This window comes from Echiichthys vipera (genome assembly GCF_963691815.1).
Source record: "Echiichthys vipera genome assembly, chromosome: 10".
Classification (NCBI taxonomy): domain Eukaryota; kingdom Metazoa; phylum Chordata; class Actinopteri; order Perciformes; family Trachinidae; genus Echiichthys; species Echiichthys vipera.
Genome location: NC_139835.1, coordinates 27,055,171 through 27,076,314, shown reverse-complemented (window position 1 = coordinate 27,076,314; position 21,144 = coordinate 27,055,171). Strand labels below are relative to the sequence as shown.

At 39.5% G+C, this 21,144-nt stretch overlaps 1 protein-coding gene across 1 annotated transcript in view; it reads left to right on the top strand.

Moving 5' to 3' along the window:
* Positions 1 to 727: 727 nt before the first annotated feature.
* xpo4 (exportin 4) overlaps positions 728 to 21,144 on the top strand; it is a gene marked incomplete at its 5' end in the record, with an annotated part of 67,462 nt that continues 47,045 nt past the window's right edge. The window contains 6 exons of the mRNA XM_083921944.1: positions 728 to 820; positions 5,925 to 6,030; positions 6,928 to 7,069; positions 9,169 to 9,307; positions 12,725 to 12,841; positions 12,934 to 13,087. Of these exons, the coding sequence (XP_083778070.1) occupies positions 728 to 820; positions 5,925 to 6,030; positions 6,928 to 7,069; positions 9,169 to 9,307; positions 12,725 to 12,841; positions 12,934 to 13,087 (751 nt within the window). The remainder of the gene's footprint in view (positions 821 to 5,924; positions 6,031 to 6,927; positions 7,070 to 9,168; positions 9,308 to 12,724; positions 12,842 to 12,933; positions 13,088 to 21,144) is intronic.

The following is a 21,144-nucleotide window of genomic DNA, read 5'->3' as shown; positions in this document are numbered from 1 at the left end:
AGTTTTAGATAGGTTTTCATTATTTTAAGATACTTTATCATTATTCTAATATGCTAACTCTTTTTTTAGATACTTTCTCATTATTTTAATATGCTAACTTGTTATTTTAAGATACTTTATCAATATTTTAAGATGCTAACTTGATATTTTAAGATGGGTTCTCATTATTTTAAGATGCTTTTTTTGTTAGTTGTAGATACTTTCTCGTTATTTTTAGATACTTATTATTTTAAGATGCTAACTCATTATTAGATATTCTCATTATTTTTAGATAATTTCTCATTATTTTAAGATGCTAACTTGTTATTTTAAGATACTTTATCAATATTTTAAGAAGCTAACTCATTATTTTAAGATACTAACTTGTTATTTCAAGATAGGTTCTCATTAATTTAAGATGCTTTCTCTTTAGTTGTAGATACTTTCTCATTATTTTTAAATACTTTCTCATTTTAAGATGCTTTCTCATTATTTAAAAAATACTCTTTATAATGACTTACATGATATTTCTCTCCAACACACTGGCAGACATGTGCTTCCATTCATGAATATTGTATACAGGGTTTAATATATAAAAAAACAACAACCTGATTTGAGTGTGACACCATGGTGAATATATAGTATATTTTCATTATACTCGAGCCTACACAACCCGGCGTGTTGATGAACCCTGCCGGGTACCAGCCATATGGTCCCAGCGCCGCTGCACTCCCACAATGCAGAGCGCATGGCGCGTCATTGGAGAGGGACGACGATGATGGCGGCGGTAGGTGCACCAGAAGTGATCACACAGCTGGAAAGCGCTGCCAAAGTTTTAATGGTGAGAAATACAACGTTGTTTTGTGACGGGCGGGACGGGTATGTCCACTGTGTGTCGGCGGGAGTTTGGCGGGTGGGGGACGCTCGCGGTTCATTCCCGGGTTTTGTTGTTAAATAGTGTTTTACCGGAGAAACAGTACGTGTGCGATGCGTGGCGCCTTCCCTTCTCCCTTACCTGTGTCTCCATCCCGAAAAATCCCAACAGTCGTTTCCATTTTCCTCCTTCCTCCCATAAACCGCCGCCAACGGCCGCTTCCCAACGGCTCCACCTTTCCAACGGCCGCTTTTCCAACGGCTCCTGCTGGAACTTTCAGCCGTTAAGTTGAACCACACTCTGGGGCGACAGTTGGAGCATCCCGCTGCTGTTGATTCACTTTAGCTTCTCCTTAAAAACTCATTTACACCCAGTGTTCGCCTCTTTTCCCCCTCCTGTCGTACTCCATGTTGCCCCCATTTTTAAATAAGTGACCCGAACACAGTCAGCGACACAGCAAGTGGCTAACAACCATGTGCATGTCATTAGTCAGCCTGTGTGTTGGATACATTAGCTACTGTAGCTAGAGCTACTTCTTGCTTTCTGCCATTTTGCTTCTCCGTTGCTATGGTTTTTAAAACTGCACCGTTGCCATGGTTTTTAAATGGGATCCTCCCTGTTATAGTGGATTAATTGCATCATATATACACAACAAGTGCTTTACCATCGTGGTAGTCAGCAGGTGTCTTATAATGGATGGTTATCAGTGTTGTTGTAGTTGTTGTGGATCATAAAGTATGAATTTTAGTGTTGATTATGTTGAGAATGTGACAATATACAGGGAAATAGACATACAGCTAAAAAAAGAGGACATTTAAGCCAAAAAAAACAACAACAACAACAGGTAAAAGTAAACTATTAAAGTAGGTGCAAACATGGGTGGATGTTTTCATTTCAAATTTTATTAATAGTGCCAAATCATAACAAGACATTTTACATATAGAGTAGGTCTACACCACACTTTATGACTTATATATGATTTACCGAGACCAATCAATTCCTCCATGAACAGCAACAAGTTGCAATATCAATATGTTTATGCAGCAATCTTGCACACAGTGGCAACGGAAATCCTCCTTTAAATATATGTATATAAGTAGGAATCAACAACATGCAATGTTTAATGGGTGGTGCAGATATTTAGAAAGCACGGAGGGCGAAATATAACGCAAACACAAAATTGCAGAACTTAAAGCTTCTTAGACATCGATATAACAAAAACACAGGAACTTGTCTTTTATGAAACGGACCCTGGTCAGCCCCTTATAATTAAGGGACACATTGCAGAGGTAGTTCACAAGTTCAAATATCTTGATACATTGATTGCAACTAAATTTCAGTGAAAACACTGACCATATTTTTAAAACTTGTAACCAACGTCTCCACCTACTACGCAAGCTCAACACCTTTAGAGTGAGCAAGCATATTATGGAAACAGTTTATAAGAACCTGATAGAGAGCAATTTAACTTTTAACATGGCAATGCTGTACGTTAATCTAAACATAAAAGAAAGAAGCTGCACAGAATAATGAACCTAGCCTCAAAAATCATAGGGATGAGACAGAAACAATGAAGTTGTATGTACGAGGAAGTGCTGAGGAAAAAAAGCATCAAAATAGCAAACGATCGTTCTCATCCACTCAACAGGGAGTTTGAACTTCTTCCCTCTGGTAGACGATACAAGGTACCAAGGCCAAATCCATTGGATGCCATTGGAGCACTGAACACCGTGTCCCGTTGATGTGTTTTTATCGTTATTGCCACTGCTGTGCTGCTTTGCGCCCTGTGGATGTTTGCGTGTAAGTGTTGCTGTTGTTGTTGCCGTCCTGCTTGTTGCTTTTATGAGACCAAAGACAAACTTCCACATTGCGGACAATAAAGGAAACCAAACCAAAAGAACATTTAGTTAACACCGTCATTGTCTCTGTTTAGTTTTTAGGCTATAACTTGCAGCAAAGTTTTGAAAACGCACAGGAAAAAACTCTATTTTCAGAACATTATGTTGTCTTGTAGACGGCCCTACAGTTGCACAAGTTGCCTACTGTCCCAAAAGCGTCCCAAATGACAAATCTGATAAAAGTTTTACTTGTTTGGAGTAGGAAGCGGTGCCTCGGGGATGCCCGTACAATAGTTTTGTCTGATGTGTCAGCAGCTTTTTTTGTTTTATGCTTCTCTTACCGATGAATCAGTCTGTCGCTGATACAATGTCAGCATTCACGTCAGGCTGGGATGGGAATTGCTAAGATTTTATTGATGCAGTGAAAAGCCAATGCCAGTGTCAGTTCTGCTTATCGTTCTAGTAGCAATTAGTCATAGTTTTAATAGTTTTATTTCATTCAACAAGCAAGTTGTTGTATTTTAGCAGTAAACTGAAAGCATCAGAAAAAGCAGAGCTGAGTTCCCTTTAACAATGTTTTATTGTGTCGCAATATTCAGCCATCTTATCACGTATTGCATCTTTTCTGCTCAGGTTCTCATCATCAACACAACGGATCTATTGCCTGAACACAGTGTAGATGCAATGAGACAATGTTTGTTCATTTTTATTTAAGTTTTCTTTGTCGAAGAAGAAATGTGCTAAGCTGCCCTGAATAGTGTTAATGTTACTATAACAAGATATTTACCCTGCTCGTGCGTAGAGTGTTAATAAACGGCTTATTTTACCATATTGCTACCCTGGACATGATCATTTTTACACATATTAGCAGCACTGTTGTTATCCAGAACAGGTTCTTCATTCCCATCCCTAAGTTCAAGTGCTCAAGTGCACAGGAAATCATTCCTACCTGCTGCCATCAGACTTTACAACGCTGCACAACAACGCTGAGCAACGCTCAGGGAATAAACTCATACTATTCAAAGTGACCTATCACTGAAATGCACCTTCCTCTCTCTTTCACATTAAAATCCACATAGCATATTGTAATATAGAGTTTATCTGTGATACTGTACTTTTATTTTATTTTATTGTTCATATTTTGTATTTTATATTTTATCTTATTTTTAGTATTTCTGATTGCTCTGTACCACTGCTACGATGACCTAATTTCCCCTCGGGGATAAATAAAGTTATCCATCTATCTATCTATAGATTGTAAAGACAAACAAATAGTGCGAATTAAAAATAAATAGTGAAGAGGTAGGAGATCATTTTAAAGTGTGTGTTAACGTGGAATCTATGTGCACATGTTTATATACAGTGTGCAGGATTTTTAATGGCTGATACAAACATGTTAAAAGCTTAAGTGTTACCGTTCAGTCCAAGCCTCTTGATTAAATATTAACTGTGAATTTAAGTATTTATTACAAGTCACTTAAACGGGACAATACTGTGGTTGTCAGTGTGCCATTGTATCTGTGTCAGGTTTATTTTTATTATGATTTATATCATCTGCTGTGCTGCTGAAATTGAGAAGTCAAGGCTAAACTCTGTGTTGTATTCATTAATCTTTTCCTTTTTTAGATTATTTGTGGCGTTTATTTCCTTTTATTGCAAAGTCGATTGTAAAGCGACGGCCATGAAATGAGCGTAGAGAGGGGGTGAGGAAAGTTGACTTTAAATCAATACATTGAAATTAGAAATGTAAGGTATAGAACATTTGTTAATAATAATAAAAAAGTAATTAGTGCAGCTTTATTACATGTATTGAAATCAAAAGAAATATTCCATGCTATGGATTTCTTTAATTCATTGGGCAGGGCTCGACAATAACGGTTGCCAGATGCCATTCTGAGAAATTGGCACCCCAAAATAAAAATATATACATTGCATTAGTGACATTAGATCGCAGTAAATATTGTCGTAAGTGTGCGAGGGCATTTGTTCGAGATACAACGGAGAAGCAAATTCATTTGTTTGACTTTAGGGTGAAATGTTTGACTCACTCGCCAACATCACAAATGAATGTGCAAATTGATTCAACTGACAATGAACCGGATGAACCTGAACATAAAAAAACAAAAAGGTCTTTTATGTCACATTTTCTTTAATAACAGTACTTTCATCTTAATTACTCAAAATATGAGGCCAAATGGCAACGATGTTTTCAGTTTTCTCAACCAAAAGCTGACTAACTTTTAAAAGTCTGCCCTGATTCTGGTCAAAGCAGAATCTGTGAGTCAGGGTGGGTTATGTTTCTGCCGTCTCATCGTGTGTGTGTGTGTGTGTGTGTGTGTGTGTGTGTGTGTGTGTGTGTGTGTGTGTGTGTGTGTGTGTGTGTGTGTGTGTGTGTGTGTGTGTGTGTGTGTGTGTGTGTGTGTGTGTGTGTGTGTGTGTGTGTGTGTGTGTGTGTGTGTGTGTGTGTGTGTGTGTGTGTGTGTGTGTGTGTGTGTGTGTGTGTGTGTGTGTGTGTGTGTGTGTGTGTGTGTGTGTGTGTGTGTGTGTGTGTGTGTGAGAGAGAAAGGCTCTTTCTGTCCTCTGCTGCTTTTACTGGAATGGGATTTGTCTGGTCAGTTACGTACATGAACTGATGAAGCCTCTTGGATGAGAGGTGAAACGTCTTTCTAGACAAATAACCAAGTCCAGTTGCTTTTGACTGAAATTGCTTTGAGGATAACGACGACCTGGACAAATGAGAACATTCACAGGCTTATGCAGGACAGTGGCTCTCCAGGATAAGAATTGCCCACCCCTGCTCTAAGAGATATCGTCCACGGCAGAAACATTTCCAAACAACTTGCATGCATTCATGTCTGCTACAATATAAACACAACAAGCGCGTTAAATAGCTAAACCTGTGAAAACACGTTGTTATTGACTGTCAAATCTCTAAACTCATGTCACATTGAGATAACTCTACATAGTAAGATTGTTTTCACTATGCACATTTTAAAGCATATACCTTTTATTGCCTAAACCTACAGTTTTCTTGGACGAGTTACATAATAATAATAATAATAATAATCATGCTTCGTTTAGGGTTTATTAGCACTCTGTTAACACGTTTAATCCATTTCTGACTAAATAACATCTTCCTGCAAATTAAAGCTTTGAAAAGACAGAACATTGTTGAAATAAACTTGTGAATAAATAAATCAATGCCAATGTTTTTTGTGTGTGTTTGTTCACAGGCACCGCCGTCCATGGTCAGCACAGAACAGAGGCAGCATGCTGAACACATATTCCTCTCCTTCAGGAAATCCAAATCCCCCTTTGCCATCTGCAAGCACATTTTAGGTAACTATCGACATAATCAATTAACCGGCACGATTTTTAATTAACATTAATGCATCCAGAGAAGACTCCCCTCTGTGTTTAAATAGAATTGAGAGCTGCACAGTACAATCTTCATCCTCCAAAAATGATTATACAGTTGAATGAACACCTCTTTAAAGCAACTTAAACAAAAACGGAACATTGTAACCTTTATGAAGGGAAGATTTATTGCTGTATTGTTTGTATTGGACTGTAATAAACCCAATAAACTGGCAACTGAGTGTACGTTACTTGTTGTTGCCATGTAAAACCTCAGCTGGGTTGTGTTAGGTACTTCCCACATTAAGAATAATTCTTTAGAATAACTAACTCTAGCTTGTTTTGATATTGAGCATGTGCCACAAATGTCATGATGTGACCTGGATGCGGAACAGTGCGTTTTAAAATACGAGCTTTGCTTTCTGTTTAACAATACATAGATGTATGCCCCAATATAGCCTTCTTCTTACAACTAATAGCACAAGAAATACAGCTTTTATAATGCTGCATCTTTGATATTTACTGTATATAGCTCATAGCTGTTGCAGGCACAAGACAAAAAGACCAAGATCAGACACTAATTTCAGTTTAATCAGTTACTTTCACATTAACTAGATAAGCACTTGAAGAATTCACATCCCTGAAATTGACAATAATGTAGACGCAGGTAATTGGGGAATGAGGGATTTCTGCAAAACATGTGAATGGATTTACCGTGCTCTTACTTCAATCTGGGTTTTCAAACAGTTTTCACATTATACGCTGTACATAACATGCATTTGCATGTACGTGCAAGGAATTTTCCCATTAATTCATTCTAACCATCTTTTCTTTTTTCTCTTTCTTGTCGTCCTGCCTCCTCTGTTTCCTCCCCTCCAGAGACCAGTAAAGTGGACTATGTGCTGTTCCAGGCGGCCACAGCCATCATGGAGGCGGTGGTGCGGGAGTGGATCCTGCTGGAAAAGACCAGCATCGAGTCGCTGCGGGCGTTCCTCCTCACCTACGTCTTACAGAGACCCAAGTAAGAAGAAAAGAAAGGGGCATAATTAAAGCTGGGCATGTCTGGCAGGTCTCAGTATGTTTGACGTTTATAGACCTCCACTGGTGAGACATGGAGCTCCTGTTATATAAGTATTAAACACAGCAACTTGTGCAACAGATGAGAGGCTTTCAAATCAGATATAGATAAGGTAAAAGTCAGGGCAGCATAAACACTATTACAACAATAGAAATAAACAATAATAACAGACAAATACACACATTACAAATCAGTAAGCACAATATCCAGTTAAATGCATTATAAGAAAACGGTTATAATGCATAAATAGGTACAATTTTAAAATTAGTTCAGTGAAAAAAGGTAGGAGCAATAACATTGACCAACAGTACTATTGACTTCAATTCCCCCATAATACTCAAATCTGAATATTTTGTGAATTTCAGGTTCCTCTGAACATTATTCCACGAAGAAGAGGCCGCATATTTAAAAGCTTTTTGGCCTCGTTCTGTATTATAAGAGCCTTACTGATTTTAGTTTTTTACGCATGAATGTACTAGAGATGTGCACAATTACTCCAGTACCCGAGTGCTCCTCGTTGTTGACGTTCCTATTCCAGTAACGGTTCACTATTCGCGCTGTGTAGGCTATAATAGAGTGAGGCCCCCTGTACATGATACGCGGGGGAAAAAGGCCGTTCCATTGTTTGAATTCATTCTCTACACAACGAGGCGCTGCTGTTGCCTTTTCCGACATGTTCCAAATCAGCCCTCAATGTTGCCGCACTGTCACGCTACATTTTCTCCACCCTTGTTGCTGTTGTTTGCTGTGACGGTGGCTTCTGCTCTCGCTCTCACCTTCGCCTTTCACAAAACTTAACAGCAGCAAAAAAACGTAGTTTAATTTGTGGCGGTAGAGGAAGACAGCGTCCTCTCTCATCTCCGCGCACCGACTCGCTGTGAGACACCCTGTCGCTCCTCTTCTCCGCTCGCTCCCCTCAACGCTCTTGAAATCACTTTAAAAGCACAAAACGGAGACGATGCATAACTGGGAACACGAGCCCATCCAAGTGTTCAGCAGGAAGATTAGATTTATAATAATCGCTAAATGGAGGAGGAGGAAGAGAGTGAGGTGCTTCTGTCTGCAGCAGGAACCTGTCTTACATTTATATCTGGATATTAAAGGCACCAAATGACTTGCTTTAAGTAATTTTTTTGGGTTGTAATAGTAAGAATATTTCCATGAGGCTATTTAGTCAGAAAGTGACAGAAGGTAGTAGGTTCGTCAGGTAATGCGAGTATTCAAATATTGAAATGACTTAAAGGTCTGCTGCAACTCTTAGTTCTTTTAAATCAAGACTGAAGACTTCTTTTGCTTTTCAGTAAACCACACTGTAACTTCTGTAACTGTAACAATGTTTAATGTGTTAAAAATGCCCTTCTATGCGTTTTCAATCACCTCTTATGTGTCTTAAATCTACATGTTTTATTTCTCCCAATGCTTTTAATGTTTTATGTGAAGCACTTTGATTTACCTTGTTGTTGAAGTGTGCCTCACAAATGAACTTGCGTTGCGTAGCAGCAGCCAGAGTACAGTAGTTCATGAGATTTCCAGAAGTGCTTTGCAGTCATTTTCTTAGAAAATGAAATTGCACTTTTCTGATCCAATATTGAAAGCTTTTATGCCCAAAATGAGCTGGAAAGATGCATCAGATAGCCTGCAGGTCCTCATACATAGAAAGTTGATGCTCATAATCCTCTGGTTTAAAATGAAAACAGAAGAAAAGAAGAGCAGAAAAAGAAAAGCACAGACTCATTTTATACATACAAGTTACATAAACTTGTATCCACCAAAGTCTCTGACCCGTTGCAATGACAGCTTACTGAAACTCCAACACTTGTTAAAGTAGACAGTGTGATTCAACACAAAAATGCAATAAAAGTAAACTTTTCCTCGTGTTTCAGGCCAAAGAAAATAAGCCGCAGCTGCGATTTCACCCTCAGAAACAACATTTCTCCTTCACTTTGTTTTTCTTGCTGTTGTCAATCCCTGCGTGAAGCCGGTGTCGTTGCACTGTTTCTCTGCATAAAAGGAAATCAAACACCGCTCTGTTTCCCCTCCAGTCTCCAGAAGTATGTCCGTGAGCAGATCCTGTTGGCTGTGGCGGTCATCGTGAAGAGGGGCTCCGTAGACAAAAGCGTCAACTGTAAAAGCATCTTTCACGAGGTCGGACAGCTCATCAGCAGCGGGAACACCACAGTGGTGAGAAAGATCCGTGCACAACATGTTGCTTAAAATGAACACGTAATCAATGCGTTGTCACATTTATACAAGTGCTGTACTTAAATACCCTTTCGAGGTACTTCCATATTCTTCTACTCTATTTTTCTACTCCACATCTATTTAAACCTTAAGTTACTATTTACTTTGCAGCTTTAGATTATTATTACAAAATATAAATGCTAAATGCACTTGTACCTGTATAGCGCCATTCTCGTCTTCTGACTACTCAAGGCGCTTTCACACTACTTGTCACATTCACCCGTTCACACACACATTCACACTGATGGTAGTGGACATCTACATACCATCTAAACCATTCACACCACATTCACACACCCATGCGCAGCACGGGGAACAATGTGGTGTTCAGTGTCTTGCCCAAGGACACCCAAAGATTGAACCATCAATCTTTCGAATGGAGGACAACCCACACTACCTCTGAGCCACAGCCAAATATAATCAACTAATAAATGAGTGTATTATTATATATTAAGAATCTTTATTGATCCTGGGGGTAATCACACATTTCCCATATGCACTGCAAACCACAGGAGCTGTAGGTGAAAACACAAATGTCCGAAACAGTCGGCTCAAACAACTCCCAGCTCCACGAAGACAGCGATGAAAATGCTTAACTGGAGAGACGAAGAGATTCAGGAGCGCCGGACAAATTCAATAAACTTTGTTTATGACGAATACGGACCGGCTCCATGACCGTGGTGTAATCCGTGTCATGTTCTGCTTCCTGCACGCTCCGCATCAGGCGCATTTACAGTCATTGAGAACACGTCTGACATTGTCATTGAGAACATGTCTGACACGGACAATCTCCTGTAGTGTGCTACATGTGTGGAAGGGAAACGTCATACAATGTTAATGTCAGGGGAATCGGGTCCGGACAGGCTCAAAACCGTTACCCAGAATACAGATTGTAGTGTGTTAAACGCCTTGGATGAACACTTTGATCATATTTATTCTGTTTGTGACTTCACGGACCAAATTTGTGCCCTGTTTGTGAGACGGACCTCCTGCATGAGTTCAGTCTCAGATTACAGAGAGCTGAGAGGTCTGAGAATAAAGAAAATAGCACAAAGGCAGTACTGTGGAAAGAAAGCTCCAGGCGTGTTCCTGTGGTTTGATGAAAGCATAATATCTGTTTTCTTTGCTCATGCATTCAAATCAAATGTGTGTACAAATCCTGTTAAAGTGCATTTTCCTTCAACATGTTTTTGGTTCTATGGAGACCGCAGTGACCTTATGGTTGCATATGTCAGATGTGTTTGACTCAACACAGACTGTAAACATTTCTGCATGAAGGAAAACATACGTGTGATGTTCGTAAAACTATACTGGCATGGCTTTGTCTCCATGCTGCGCTGTATTGTAACAGAAACTGGATGCTTAGTCCAGTAGGTGGCGCTATTTCATTTGTTTCTCGAGCTAAATCCTTAACTAGAGAAGACCGTGTGTGCCATGGAGGCCTGAAAGCAGGTGATTTCACTGATGAGGATGCACAAAACCACACAGGAGGAAGTGATTAGCGAAGTCGTGTGATGTTGTTATTGTTTGGAATTAAATCACACAACTGTTCTCCTAAATTATGTTCAGAGTCTGAACCGCAGAGGGTAAAATAATATACTATTACAAGCTATGTGAAATGCTTCCTTTGCAAAATACCAAGCATGCTTATTAAAATTCATCACTCATATCAGTGAATTAGCTGCTTTTGAAAGGGTGATGCGCTTAAATCTGCATTTAGAACCGGAGATAGGGCTTTAGTTGGAAGCTAATGTTTGAGCTCCTGTCTGATGTTAAACGTAACTAGTGCTTAAAAACAATTATGGATTCATGGATTAGTGTGATTGAGAGAAAAATAATCAATCAATCATTGAGTGATTGATTAAGAAGTAAAATGCCAAATGCTAGTTTTAGGAATTGAGGCCTTCCCCAGCTTTATATTTGATTGTAAATTGAATATTTTTGGGTTTTCTGACTGTTGGTCAGTCAAAAACAAGTCATTAGAGGATTTCACCATGGGCCCTTATTAATAGTGATGGCCAATTTCTTAAGTATGTTAAATAATTTAGGAGTGAAGTCCTAATCACACATGCTTTTTCTTTGTTTTTGATGAAGACAGACCAGATAAAATATTGGCACTTGCATCCACTCCCCGTCCCCGTCCCCAGCCTTCAGCTGTTTTGTTGTGAAGTTAAATGACATTGGAACTTTTCAGCTCTGATTTAAAGTCTTTTTAATGTAAAAACATCAGAAAAAGTTCACCACTCTTCTCAAACGGTTACAAAAAGCTGCACCAGGCTGCTAAAACTCACTCGGGGCTCTGATCGGGGCAGTAATCACAACTTAGAGCCCTAACAGCGCCCTAAAAAAGCAAGATTGTGACTCACAAATGTATCTAATGTTGTACCATGATGAGTTCAATAAACTCTAATCCTTGATCATTTTAGGGTTAGCTGTGTTTGGGAATCAAGTTCGTAGTTTTGTGAGAACGGATTTTATGATGTGTACCTTCTTACCAGTTATCATTTATCCATGTATATTCAATTCAATTCAAAAAACTTTATTTGTCCCCGGGGGGCAATTCAGGGCACACAGAGCAGCAAATAACGACAGTGCAACTATACAAGAACATTTTAACCTATCAACAAGAATAAAGTGTAAGAGAAGAGTAAGTGTCAGGATGTTAGTGTGTTAGTACAGGTAGAATAAGTGTCAGTATAGACTGTTAGAGTCCAAATAATGTGAGGTCTGTGCATCACAACAGATACACACTGAAGAACAAATTCTAAATACTTGATTTAATCTGAAATATTGTCTTTTTTTTTTGTTCAGAATTTGATAGAATATCCGTACTGTACTGGCATGTTTGAGCAGTGAGCTAAATTAGGAGAACAGTAACCATTGTTTAGATTTAAACAATGTTCTCTTCGGGCTATAGGATTAAAAAATGAACAGGAAGTGTAGAGGCCACAGCTTTGAATGACTTCAGCACATCTGCACCCACAGGACATCACTAGTTTCTCACACTGCTCTGGTTTGATCCCTCGTCCATTCTGACTCACTCTCTTCCACAGTTCAGTAACTGTAGTGGGTTTATTACACATTACTTTGTTGCTGAGGATTTTCCAGAGATTCTCTATGGGGCTTAAATCCCTGGAAACCCACAAACCAACAATATACAGTAAACAATACCCTCTAGAAATCTTTTGCAGTTAATGTCCATAGAAAATCAATATACTCGACTTTTTCGTACAGGAAATGATGCAACATGATGAACATTATGACCAAGTAATCGTCCCAAAAGGGGACAAAGTGTTTGATACTTGAACTCGTTGACCTCAGTGTAACGCTTTGATCGCTCCACCCTCTCTGCTGCAGCAAACACTGGCCTGCTCCATCCTGACCGCTCTGCTCAGCGAGTTCTCCAGCTCCAGTAAGACCAGCAGCATCGGCCTCAGCATGGAGTTCCACGGCAGCTGCAAGCGTCTGTTCCAGGTTTGTTCCCCGCCTCACCTCCTGTTACCGTCCTTTCTCTTATTCCTCAAGTCATTCTTCTTCTTCTTCCATCATCCATCCCTCGCTTCCAGGAGGAGGGCTTGCGTCAGATCTTCATGTTGACCATGGAGGTGCTGCAGGAGTTCAGCCGCCGAGAAAACCTGAACGCCCAGATGTCGTGTGTCTTCCAGCGCTACCTGTCACTGGCCAATCAGGTCCTCTGCTGGAACTTCTTGCCACCCAATCATATCCTTTCTTTGTCAGAGTCTTACAGGGAGCGTTACGGGGCATTTGCACCAGGTTGGTCGACTGGATAAATGTGCTCTCCGCTTGCCGTTTCAAACGGGTAACAACATGGCGTTCTGCTTATTAACTTTGTTATTCTGAACAAACTACTTTGCATAAAGTTAACATAATAATAATAATCACTAACTACAAAATAATAATACAAGTTTATTTATATAGCATTTAGCATAAAATTCAACTCAAACTGCTTCACAGAAGAAACATTAATAACAATAATAAGGCAGCACAAAGCTAAAACAACACAATAGTAAAATCCGGAAAGAAATAATAAAAAAACGTTGGAATAGTAATAATAACAGCGATAGAAATGAAATATAAAAAGTCATACAACAAGTACGAGAAATATACAAGAGCTTTCACATGACATTAACGTAAGAAGCTTGGGATATTAATTACAAGAAATAACATTTTTCTGGGCTCAACTGGCTTCCTGTTGAGTCTCGTGTTACTATGTCAAGACTGAATATGAATCTATAAAATGTTGTTTGGTAGTGTCCAACATTTTTACACAGTACATCAGATCTGTGTCCTTAAATAAAGACTTTGTCAGGGAAATGAACCTTTGCCTATATAAGGGCAGTTCAGTGTAACAAGTTAAATCAGCAAATTAAAGTCATTTCCAGCCTGAACTATTTTTTAAAAAAGAGAATCAAGGCCGGGGTACTCAAGAGGGGAGCTCATAGAGCATGGGGCCAGTTACAGTTTCCATTTGTATTTAAGAAAAAGGTTTTTATTGGTTATCAGTGTGTCTTGTCTTGTGAGTTTCCTGTTGTGGACCACAATGGAAATAAGTCCTGGACTTTATTGTTTTTTATCCTCAATTGCATTTGATGTCTTTGCATGTGTGTTAGGCATCTTTGATACAATTTAATCAAATCATTAAATAGGGTTTTAGCTGCAGAAGTTGCTTGTCTGATATGTGGTGGGAGTTTGTCCCAAACTGGTGGATAGAAAGCGTTTTCAGATCATGATTGGATAAATTCTGAATGATGAGGAAACTAAGGTCAGTCCAAGTTAGTTGCATAACTACACTTTTAATGCAGTTAATGCCATTTAACATGTTAGAACATTAATTATTCTAAAAAAAAAGCAAAAAACTGTTATTTTACAGAGTAACTAAGCCTCGTTGACCACAGAGTAACATCTTAAAGCTCATGCAGCCCCAGTGTAGCCATCAACTTTTATTGGTTTGAGATTTTATTCAACAATTGAATTACTGTGAATCCGGCCCCATGACATTGCTACACTCAATTTTCCAACAGAATTCTGTTATGTAAGAAATAAAAGCAGCAAGATAATCAGGACAGTTTTAACTATTTCATCAAAACATATTATCTAAACCACTTATTTGGACTTGTGATAGAACCAAAAATGACCGAGGTGCACTGCTTTGCAAACGTTAAAAGCCTTTTAATAAATGGCATAGTCTTCTTCAGGGCATGTGAGCTGAAACACGCAGGTGCGATACGTCCTTGGATCCAGAGAGCACCTGTTTGGTTTTGTGATACCTGCATTTGTGAAGTAAGACTCCACAGCCAATCAACTGCCATTTGCTTTGATATTAGACCGACGTCTTTAACTTTGTAGGAGGAAAGTAAGAATTATAGATGCTAACAAATCATTTTAGATACATGACTGACCCCAAATAGACATAATGATGGGTTGTAAAGTATCTCCCAATGTTGGCGGTTGAAGAAAGGTTTGTTGGAGGAGAATGTAAATGAGGTTTCCAGAGGCAGAAAGAGAAGTCGCACACTGGGTCCTGATGAAGGTCAATAGACCGAAACGTCGACCAAAGACTAAATGAAAGAGCTTCAAGTGAGCGCGGGATCAAGTATTGATTTTTTATCTGTAGAAAGAGAAGTCGGTCATCTTAAAAAGCGGCAGATTTCAGGGGAGTATTTCATGTTTGTCTGCTTGTTATATACTAATTTTTATGAATATATCTGATTTATTTTGTGTAGATGAGTTTGCATTGCCACCTTAATTGCGTGTGCGTGTGCGTGTGTGTGTGTGTGTGTGCGTGCGCGCGGCTCTACAAACATGTGATACCCAGGAATGCATTGCTGACCATCAGTTTTGCTTTGTAGTGGGAGACACATCCATATTATCTTTGCAGTTGGCCGCATTGTTGAGCGAACTTAGGCACTTAGTGTGTGTGCGTGCATGTCTGTTAGTGTATGTGTGTGTGTGTGCGTGCACACGGTCCAGGCTTATTAGGGCTTAAATCCCATCCAGCCTGGCATCCTCTCTGCCTGTCTGAAGGGATCTGTAGTGGCGCTTTGCTGCCAGCCAGGGCCATGTATCACTTTCAAAGAGGTGTCTGTGTGTCCATCTCCGTATCATTCCAGCAGCCCGCCACCCCCGCCGCCTTGGCTTGTTGAGGCTCCCCTTGGTATGCGTGGCACGCTGGGTTCGATATGTGTGTGTTCTCAAAGATGCGCTCTGAAGTCCTCTGCGTGTGTAGTAGCTGTGGCAGTTAAACTTCCATACAGTAGTTTCATTCGAAAGTGTTTTAGGGTGTTTATATGAAGTCACCAGAACAGCTACTGTACATGTGAGGAACCTTTGAGGTTAAAGCAGGATACGCGTTATTAAATGTCTTTAGCTGAGTTTGTTTGTCTTGCACATGCCATTATGTGATATGATTTAGGGGCCTAAGAAAATGTCGATACACTTCACAAGACTTTGTTTCGTGATACTGTATGGATTTTCTATTAACCCTCTGAGACCCACGGGACCGCCTGTGATCTCGGCCGACATGACGGTCTTTAAGAGGCTGAATGAAACTGGATAACCTAAGGCATTCATCCCCAGAGACTGGCCTCGTGACCCATACGTGGGTTGCAGGAGATTTTATTTGGGTTGAGCAAAGTGTAGAGTTTAATAGTGTTTTATTTCAGATTTATATCGTACACACAAGTACACATTTGAGCCCGATGTATGTGGGGGAAAAAAACTCTACCTACGCTACCTAAAAGCAATACTTGGTCTAATTTATAGTGTTTAACATACAGTATATGTAGTTTAGTTTAGTTTATTTCCATCACATAGGTACACAGCATCGCATTCATAACATATATAGTAAAAAAAACAAAGTGTCACCTTAATTTATACAGTGTCGTCTAAGTTCGTTTCTAATCAATTCTGAGCGAAAAAGTTGTAGGTTGAAGCACTTGCTTATTACACTTACCCCTTTTTACATTCTGTTTTATTTGTATTTTGTTCTCAGGTCCCTCAGGATCTTATGGCAATGATTTCAATAACGCATGCGTAAAACAAAGTTGCCATTCATCAAATCTATGTCTCTGCTGCTTTACTTATTCAAGATAATATAAGTAAAAAAACATGCTCGGGAAAGTTCATTCTCATGATTTACAGACGAGGTTTGTTGTTACTTTGGTACTTTAAAGAAGTGGGTCACCAGGAAAAAGGGTTTGGAAACACTGACCTGAGGCGTCCATTGGTCCCAATGCCGTGCTCGCTTATCGGGATTAAGTAACCCTCTGAATTAAGACAAAATTATGGCATTTTGTGTTTTTTGTATTGCAATATATCAATATATATTGAATCATTCCCCTGTATTATGATACGCAACGCCAGATTCTTGCCAATACACAGCCCTAATATGATTATTTATATATATATGATTTTTTATATATATATATATATATATATATATATATATATATATATATATATATATATATATATATATATATATATGATTATATAAGCCGTTATAATGCTGAACTGTGCCACCGTACCTTTGCCTTTAATGCATCCTGGTCTGTTAATGCGTTATGGTAGTTTTAGATGTGAGGATTTTTGCATGAATGTGATGAAATACTTGGATTTGTTTATTTATTTCAATGGATCAGACAAAATCCAAAAATTAGACAAACATTAGATTTTCTTGTACTTTTCAGTTGATTTCACAGAATATGTACTTTTGTTATATAAAATGACATTTGTCAGCATCCCTGCACATCTAATCTCCAATGTATTTAGAAGATGTTACTATAATCTCCATCACTAATGCAACTAATAGTTAAATTCCCATAACAGTAAATTTCTCAGACTAGATTTGCACTTATTACACAGATGAAATCAAGTGTTATTGTCACATATATGATCAAACAATGTAGTGACATTCTTAGATGCCAAGCTCCAGAACAAATCTAAAAAAATTGATGAATAGAATAAAAATGAATCTAACAAATACATGAAATAAGATTTTAGAAGATGAAGATACAATAAAATAAAAAGAATGAGACAATGTTATGTAATCAGTATGATTCACTTCTTAAATCGGTCACATTTTCACGATAAGGTCGCATTACTAACTTGAAGTCTGCAACCTGAAGACGCCATTAAGTGAATTTTAATGGATAATTCATAAATAAAACGAGTCCTCAGGGTTCTAGTCGCCTGGACATAGAGCTGTCTTCTCTGTTTTCTTGATGTTGAGTGTCTCAGTCCGTAGAAATATCAAATTAATTCTTAAATCAAGTGGCATTCTCCTTGAAAAGCTGTGTGCATGCGAGTGTTTATAAAGCCCACGAGTGGCTGGGCCGTTGTTGAAAAGGAGAACAGATTGATGAAGACCGCTGGGAGGCCTGAATGAGTGTAGCCGCCTGTCTGCAAGTGTCACAACATGCCTGTGTGATGCGACGCAAACGTATGCCAGCGCGGGTGTCGGGGGGGGCCTCTCCTTAATTGCGTGGCTGACAGCCGTCGCCTTTCACACACGAAAACACACACTCCTCAACCCGCTCAAAGACCCTTTTAAAAAAGCGCTTCTCCCTTAGACAAACAGAGCGGCATGCATATCATCTGTCCTCGCCGCCGTCTGAACCTCTTCAGCTCTGGTGTCATCTGGTGGAGGCACGCTCCCCGGGCGTTGGTACGACACCGTGTCACTCCACACGGGGCTTGACTCCGCTCAGGGTCGTGGTCAGGCCTCGGGGCTCCGGCAGCAGTCAGGTGCTGTAAATGGCTGTCTGAGCTGACAGACGGATCGCCCTCCAGCCCTGCTGCCTCCATTCTGCTGGATCAGTCTGCATATCTCCATCCACTTTGCGTTGTTTAGATGAAGTCGGTATGTTAGGGAATCTCTAAATTCATATCCGTCAGTTGTGTTGCTATAAAAGCCAGAGGCGCTTTTGTACTGTAGCATTCGCCCCCCCCTCCCCATCTGTTATGTCCTTCACTTTAGAGAGGAATGTGTAGATTTCACGCTGTATCTGCTCACTAAAACTCAAGTTGTTTCAAATTAAACCATGGCGTCCGATGCCTCTTCCACGGAGGCGCGGCTACCGGCCTCATACTTGACTTTCAAAAACAAGTGGCATTTTATTAAGGGCTCAAGGAAGAGAAAAAAGCTCATCTTGGAGGAGAAATGAATAAATGGCAAATAATAATAAAATAAATAGTTTGCTACCTTCGTTTGAAATGATAATCTGCAAGTTTCGTGCTTTGTTTTTGCCTTTTTTTGTTGCCAGGTGCTTCATGATGGTTACTGCTTCTCATTCTCTTCTTCACTGAATTTACGTTTTTTACAAAAGTGTAAAATGCACAAAACCCGAGTAAAGAGGTCCAAGTCAGCAATCTAGAGTGAAGACTGTGGATCAGTGTGCAAAACATCTTTCATGTCCAGGTGATGACGCTTTCTGTTTCTGATGAAGAGCTAATTAAAAAAAAAAAAAGACATATTTAAAATCTCAAACGACTGAATGCGCATCAGCATTTTTAACCCGTCTGTATTTATCCTCCCTGCTCGTGTTTAGACAGCCGTAGTTGAAGATTCAACTACAGTTGGATACTTTGTCATCAGAGACAAAGAGAGAGGCCTCCGCTTTTGGAATTTCTTTCTTATTTTTAGTGAGACGCGTTAAAAGCGGCATTAACTTCTCCGAGCAACAATCAATCAGGAGTTATTCTTGTGCCGAAGAGAGGACTGTCAGCCTAACACTTGTCTCTGCCCGGCCCCGTATTCTCATTAGCTGTTCAGAGGTCAATTTATAGGCGGTTTGGCCCGCAGGTTAAGGTTAGGATTTGTGTGTAAGCTGACTCTGGATGTTTGACTTGGCCCTGACCTGTATGGAGAATCTTCATCTACTGCTGTCCAAGCACGAGCGGGGAGGATAAATACAGACGGGTTAAAAATGCTGATGCGCATTCAGTCGTTTGAGATTTTAAATATATCTTCTTCTTTTTTTTAATTAGCTCTTCATCAGCAACAGAAAGTGTCATCACCTGGACATGAAAGATGTTTTGCACACTGATCCACAGTCTTCACTTTAGATTGCTGACTTGGATCCATTCACTCAGGATTTTGTGCATTTTACACTTTTATAAAAAATGTAAATTCACTGAAGACGAGAATGAGAAGCAGTAACCATCATGGAGCACCTGGCAACAAAAAAAGGCAAAAACAAAGCACGAAACTTGCAGATTATCATTTCAAACGAATGTAGTAAACTATTTATTTTATTATTATTTGCCATTTATTAATTTCCCCTCCAAGATGAGCTTTTTTCTCTTCCTTGAGCCCTTAATAAAATGCCACTTGTTACTGAAATAAAAAAGGAGTTATGCATGTGTGTTTACGTTACATTGACACCTTCATCCGAATCCTTCACTATCACTCTCTGATCTGGAAGAGACATCGAGCACAATGGCATCATGTATATATATTCTTGGTTTGAATCAGTAGTGGGTGAATTGATGACAGCTGCTGTCCAAACAGACGGGGGCCAAACAGTAGAAGGAAATGTGAAAGGGAAGGGGGGGTGGGGGTGGTATTCCTGGACTGTTATTTCACATGGCGAGGCTGCATGGGAGACTTAAAGCAGGATATATCACTTAAACCCAACCACGCGCCTTAGCATAGCGCTGCACTCTTCGCATGGCCGTTGGCAGACGTTCAGCCGGCCTTCCTTTTGCAGCGGGTCCATCCTCAGTCGAGAGGATCAACCATAATGAATTGAGGACACAGGAGAAGCTCGCTAATCCGCGGCCCCCCATGCACGAAGGTTGCTCGGGCCTGCGAGATGTTCAATTCACTTAAAGTGGTCATGAAAATCCCGTCCAATGGATCTGGGAGCTTTGTGCAACGTCTGTGAATTGTTGGTGAAAGAGGAGCCGGGAATGTGAAGCAGAATTTGATTTGTTGTACAAGGGCTTAACTATAAACTCTACTAGGGGTGTTGCACAATTTAGCCTCTTAATTACAAATTAGACACACTTTGCATTAGTTAACTATTTGCAAACCAGTGTGCTTCTTTGTTTCATTGTGTCACACGTCTGTTGGCTTTCTTTAATTTAGGAGTTGAGTAATCTGAAATGCGTTGTCTTGAGAATAAAGAAAGGAGCAAAAAGAGCAAAACTAGAAGAAGAGAAGTTACTGAACCGACCAACATATTTGAAAGAAATGGAGCTGAACAGTAAAATTGACCAGCGTTCATAACAAACGAACAGTTGATTCTCACTACGATGGGTTACACGTTTCAAGGATCTGCTAATTATAAATGAAAAGAAACCAACAGTTCATGGGAAAGAAAACATCATGAATCAGTTTGAAAGACTTTCTTTGCCTTTTTAAAAATGGTTTTCAATGATATAAAATATACAATGCAGTTAGGGAATTAAACCATGGAAACACCCTACAAACTACTTAAGCAAAAACTCTCAAATCTACCCCGATACAGATCATTTCATACCTCCATATATCTCCAGATTTTGGGAAAATAAAAATAAAATAACCACAGCTGTTCAATGTGATGAAGCTGTAGCTTAACATGTCTGTATGCGTCTTCGTCGCCTCTTCATTCAGACAGAAATCCCATCGTCTACTGTATGCTTTCTGTTTTTTACTTTGTGCAGAAAATAGCAGCACATGTTCCTCCACAAACGGCATGTTTTGTGGTCATGGAAACGCCCTTATTAGCCCTACGTCACCCCATTAAGGAATTACATTTGTTGCCTCTAAGAGT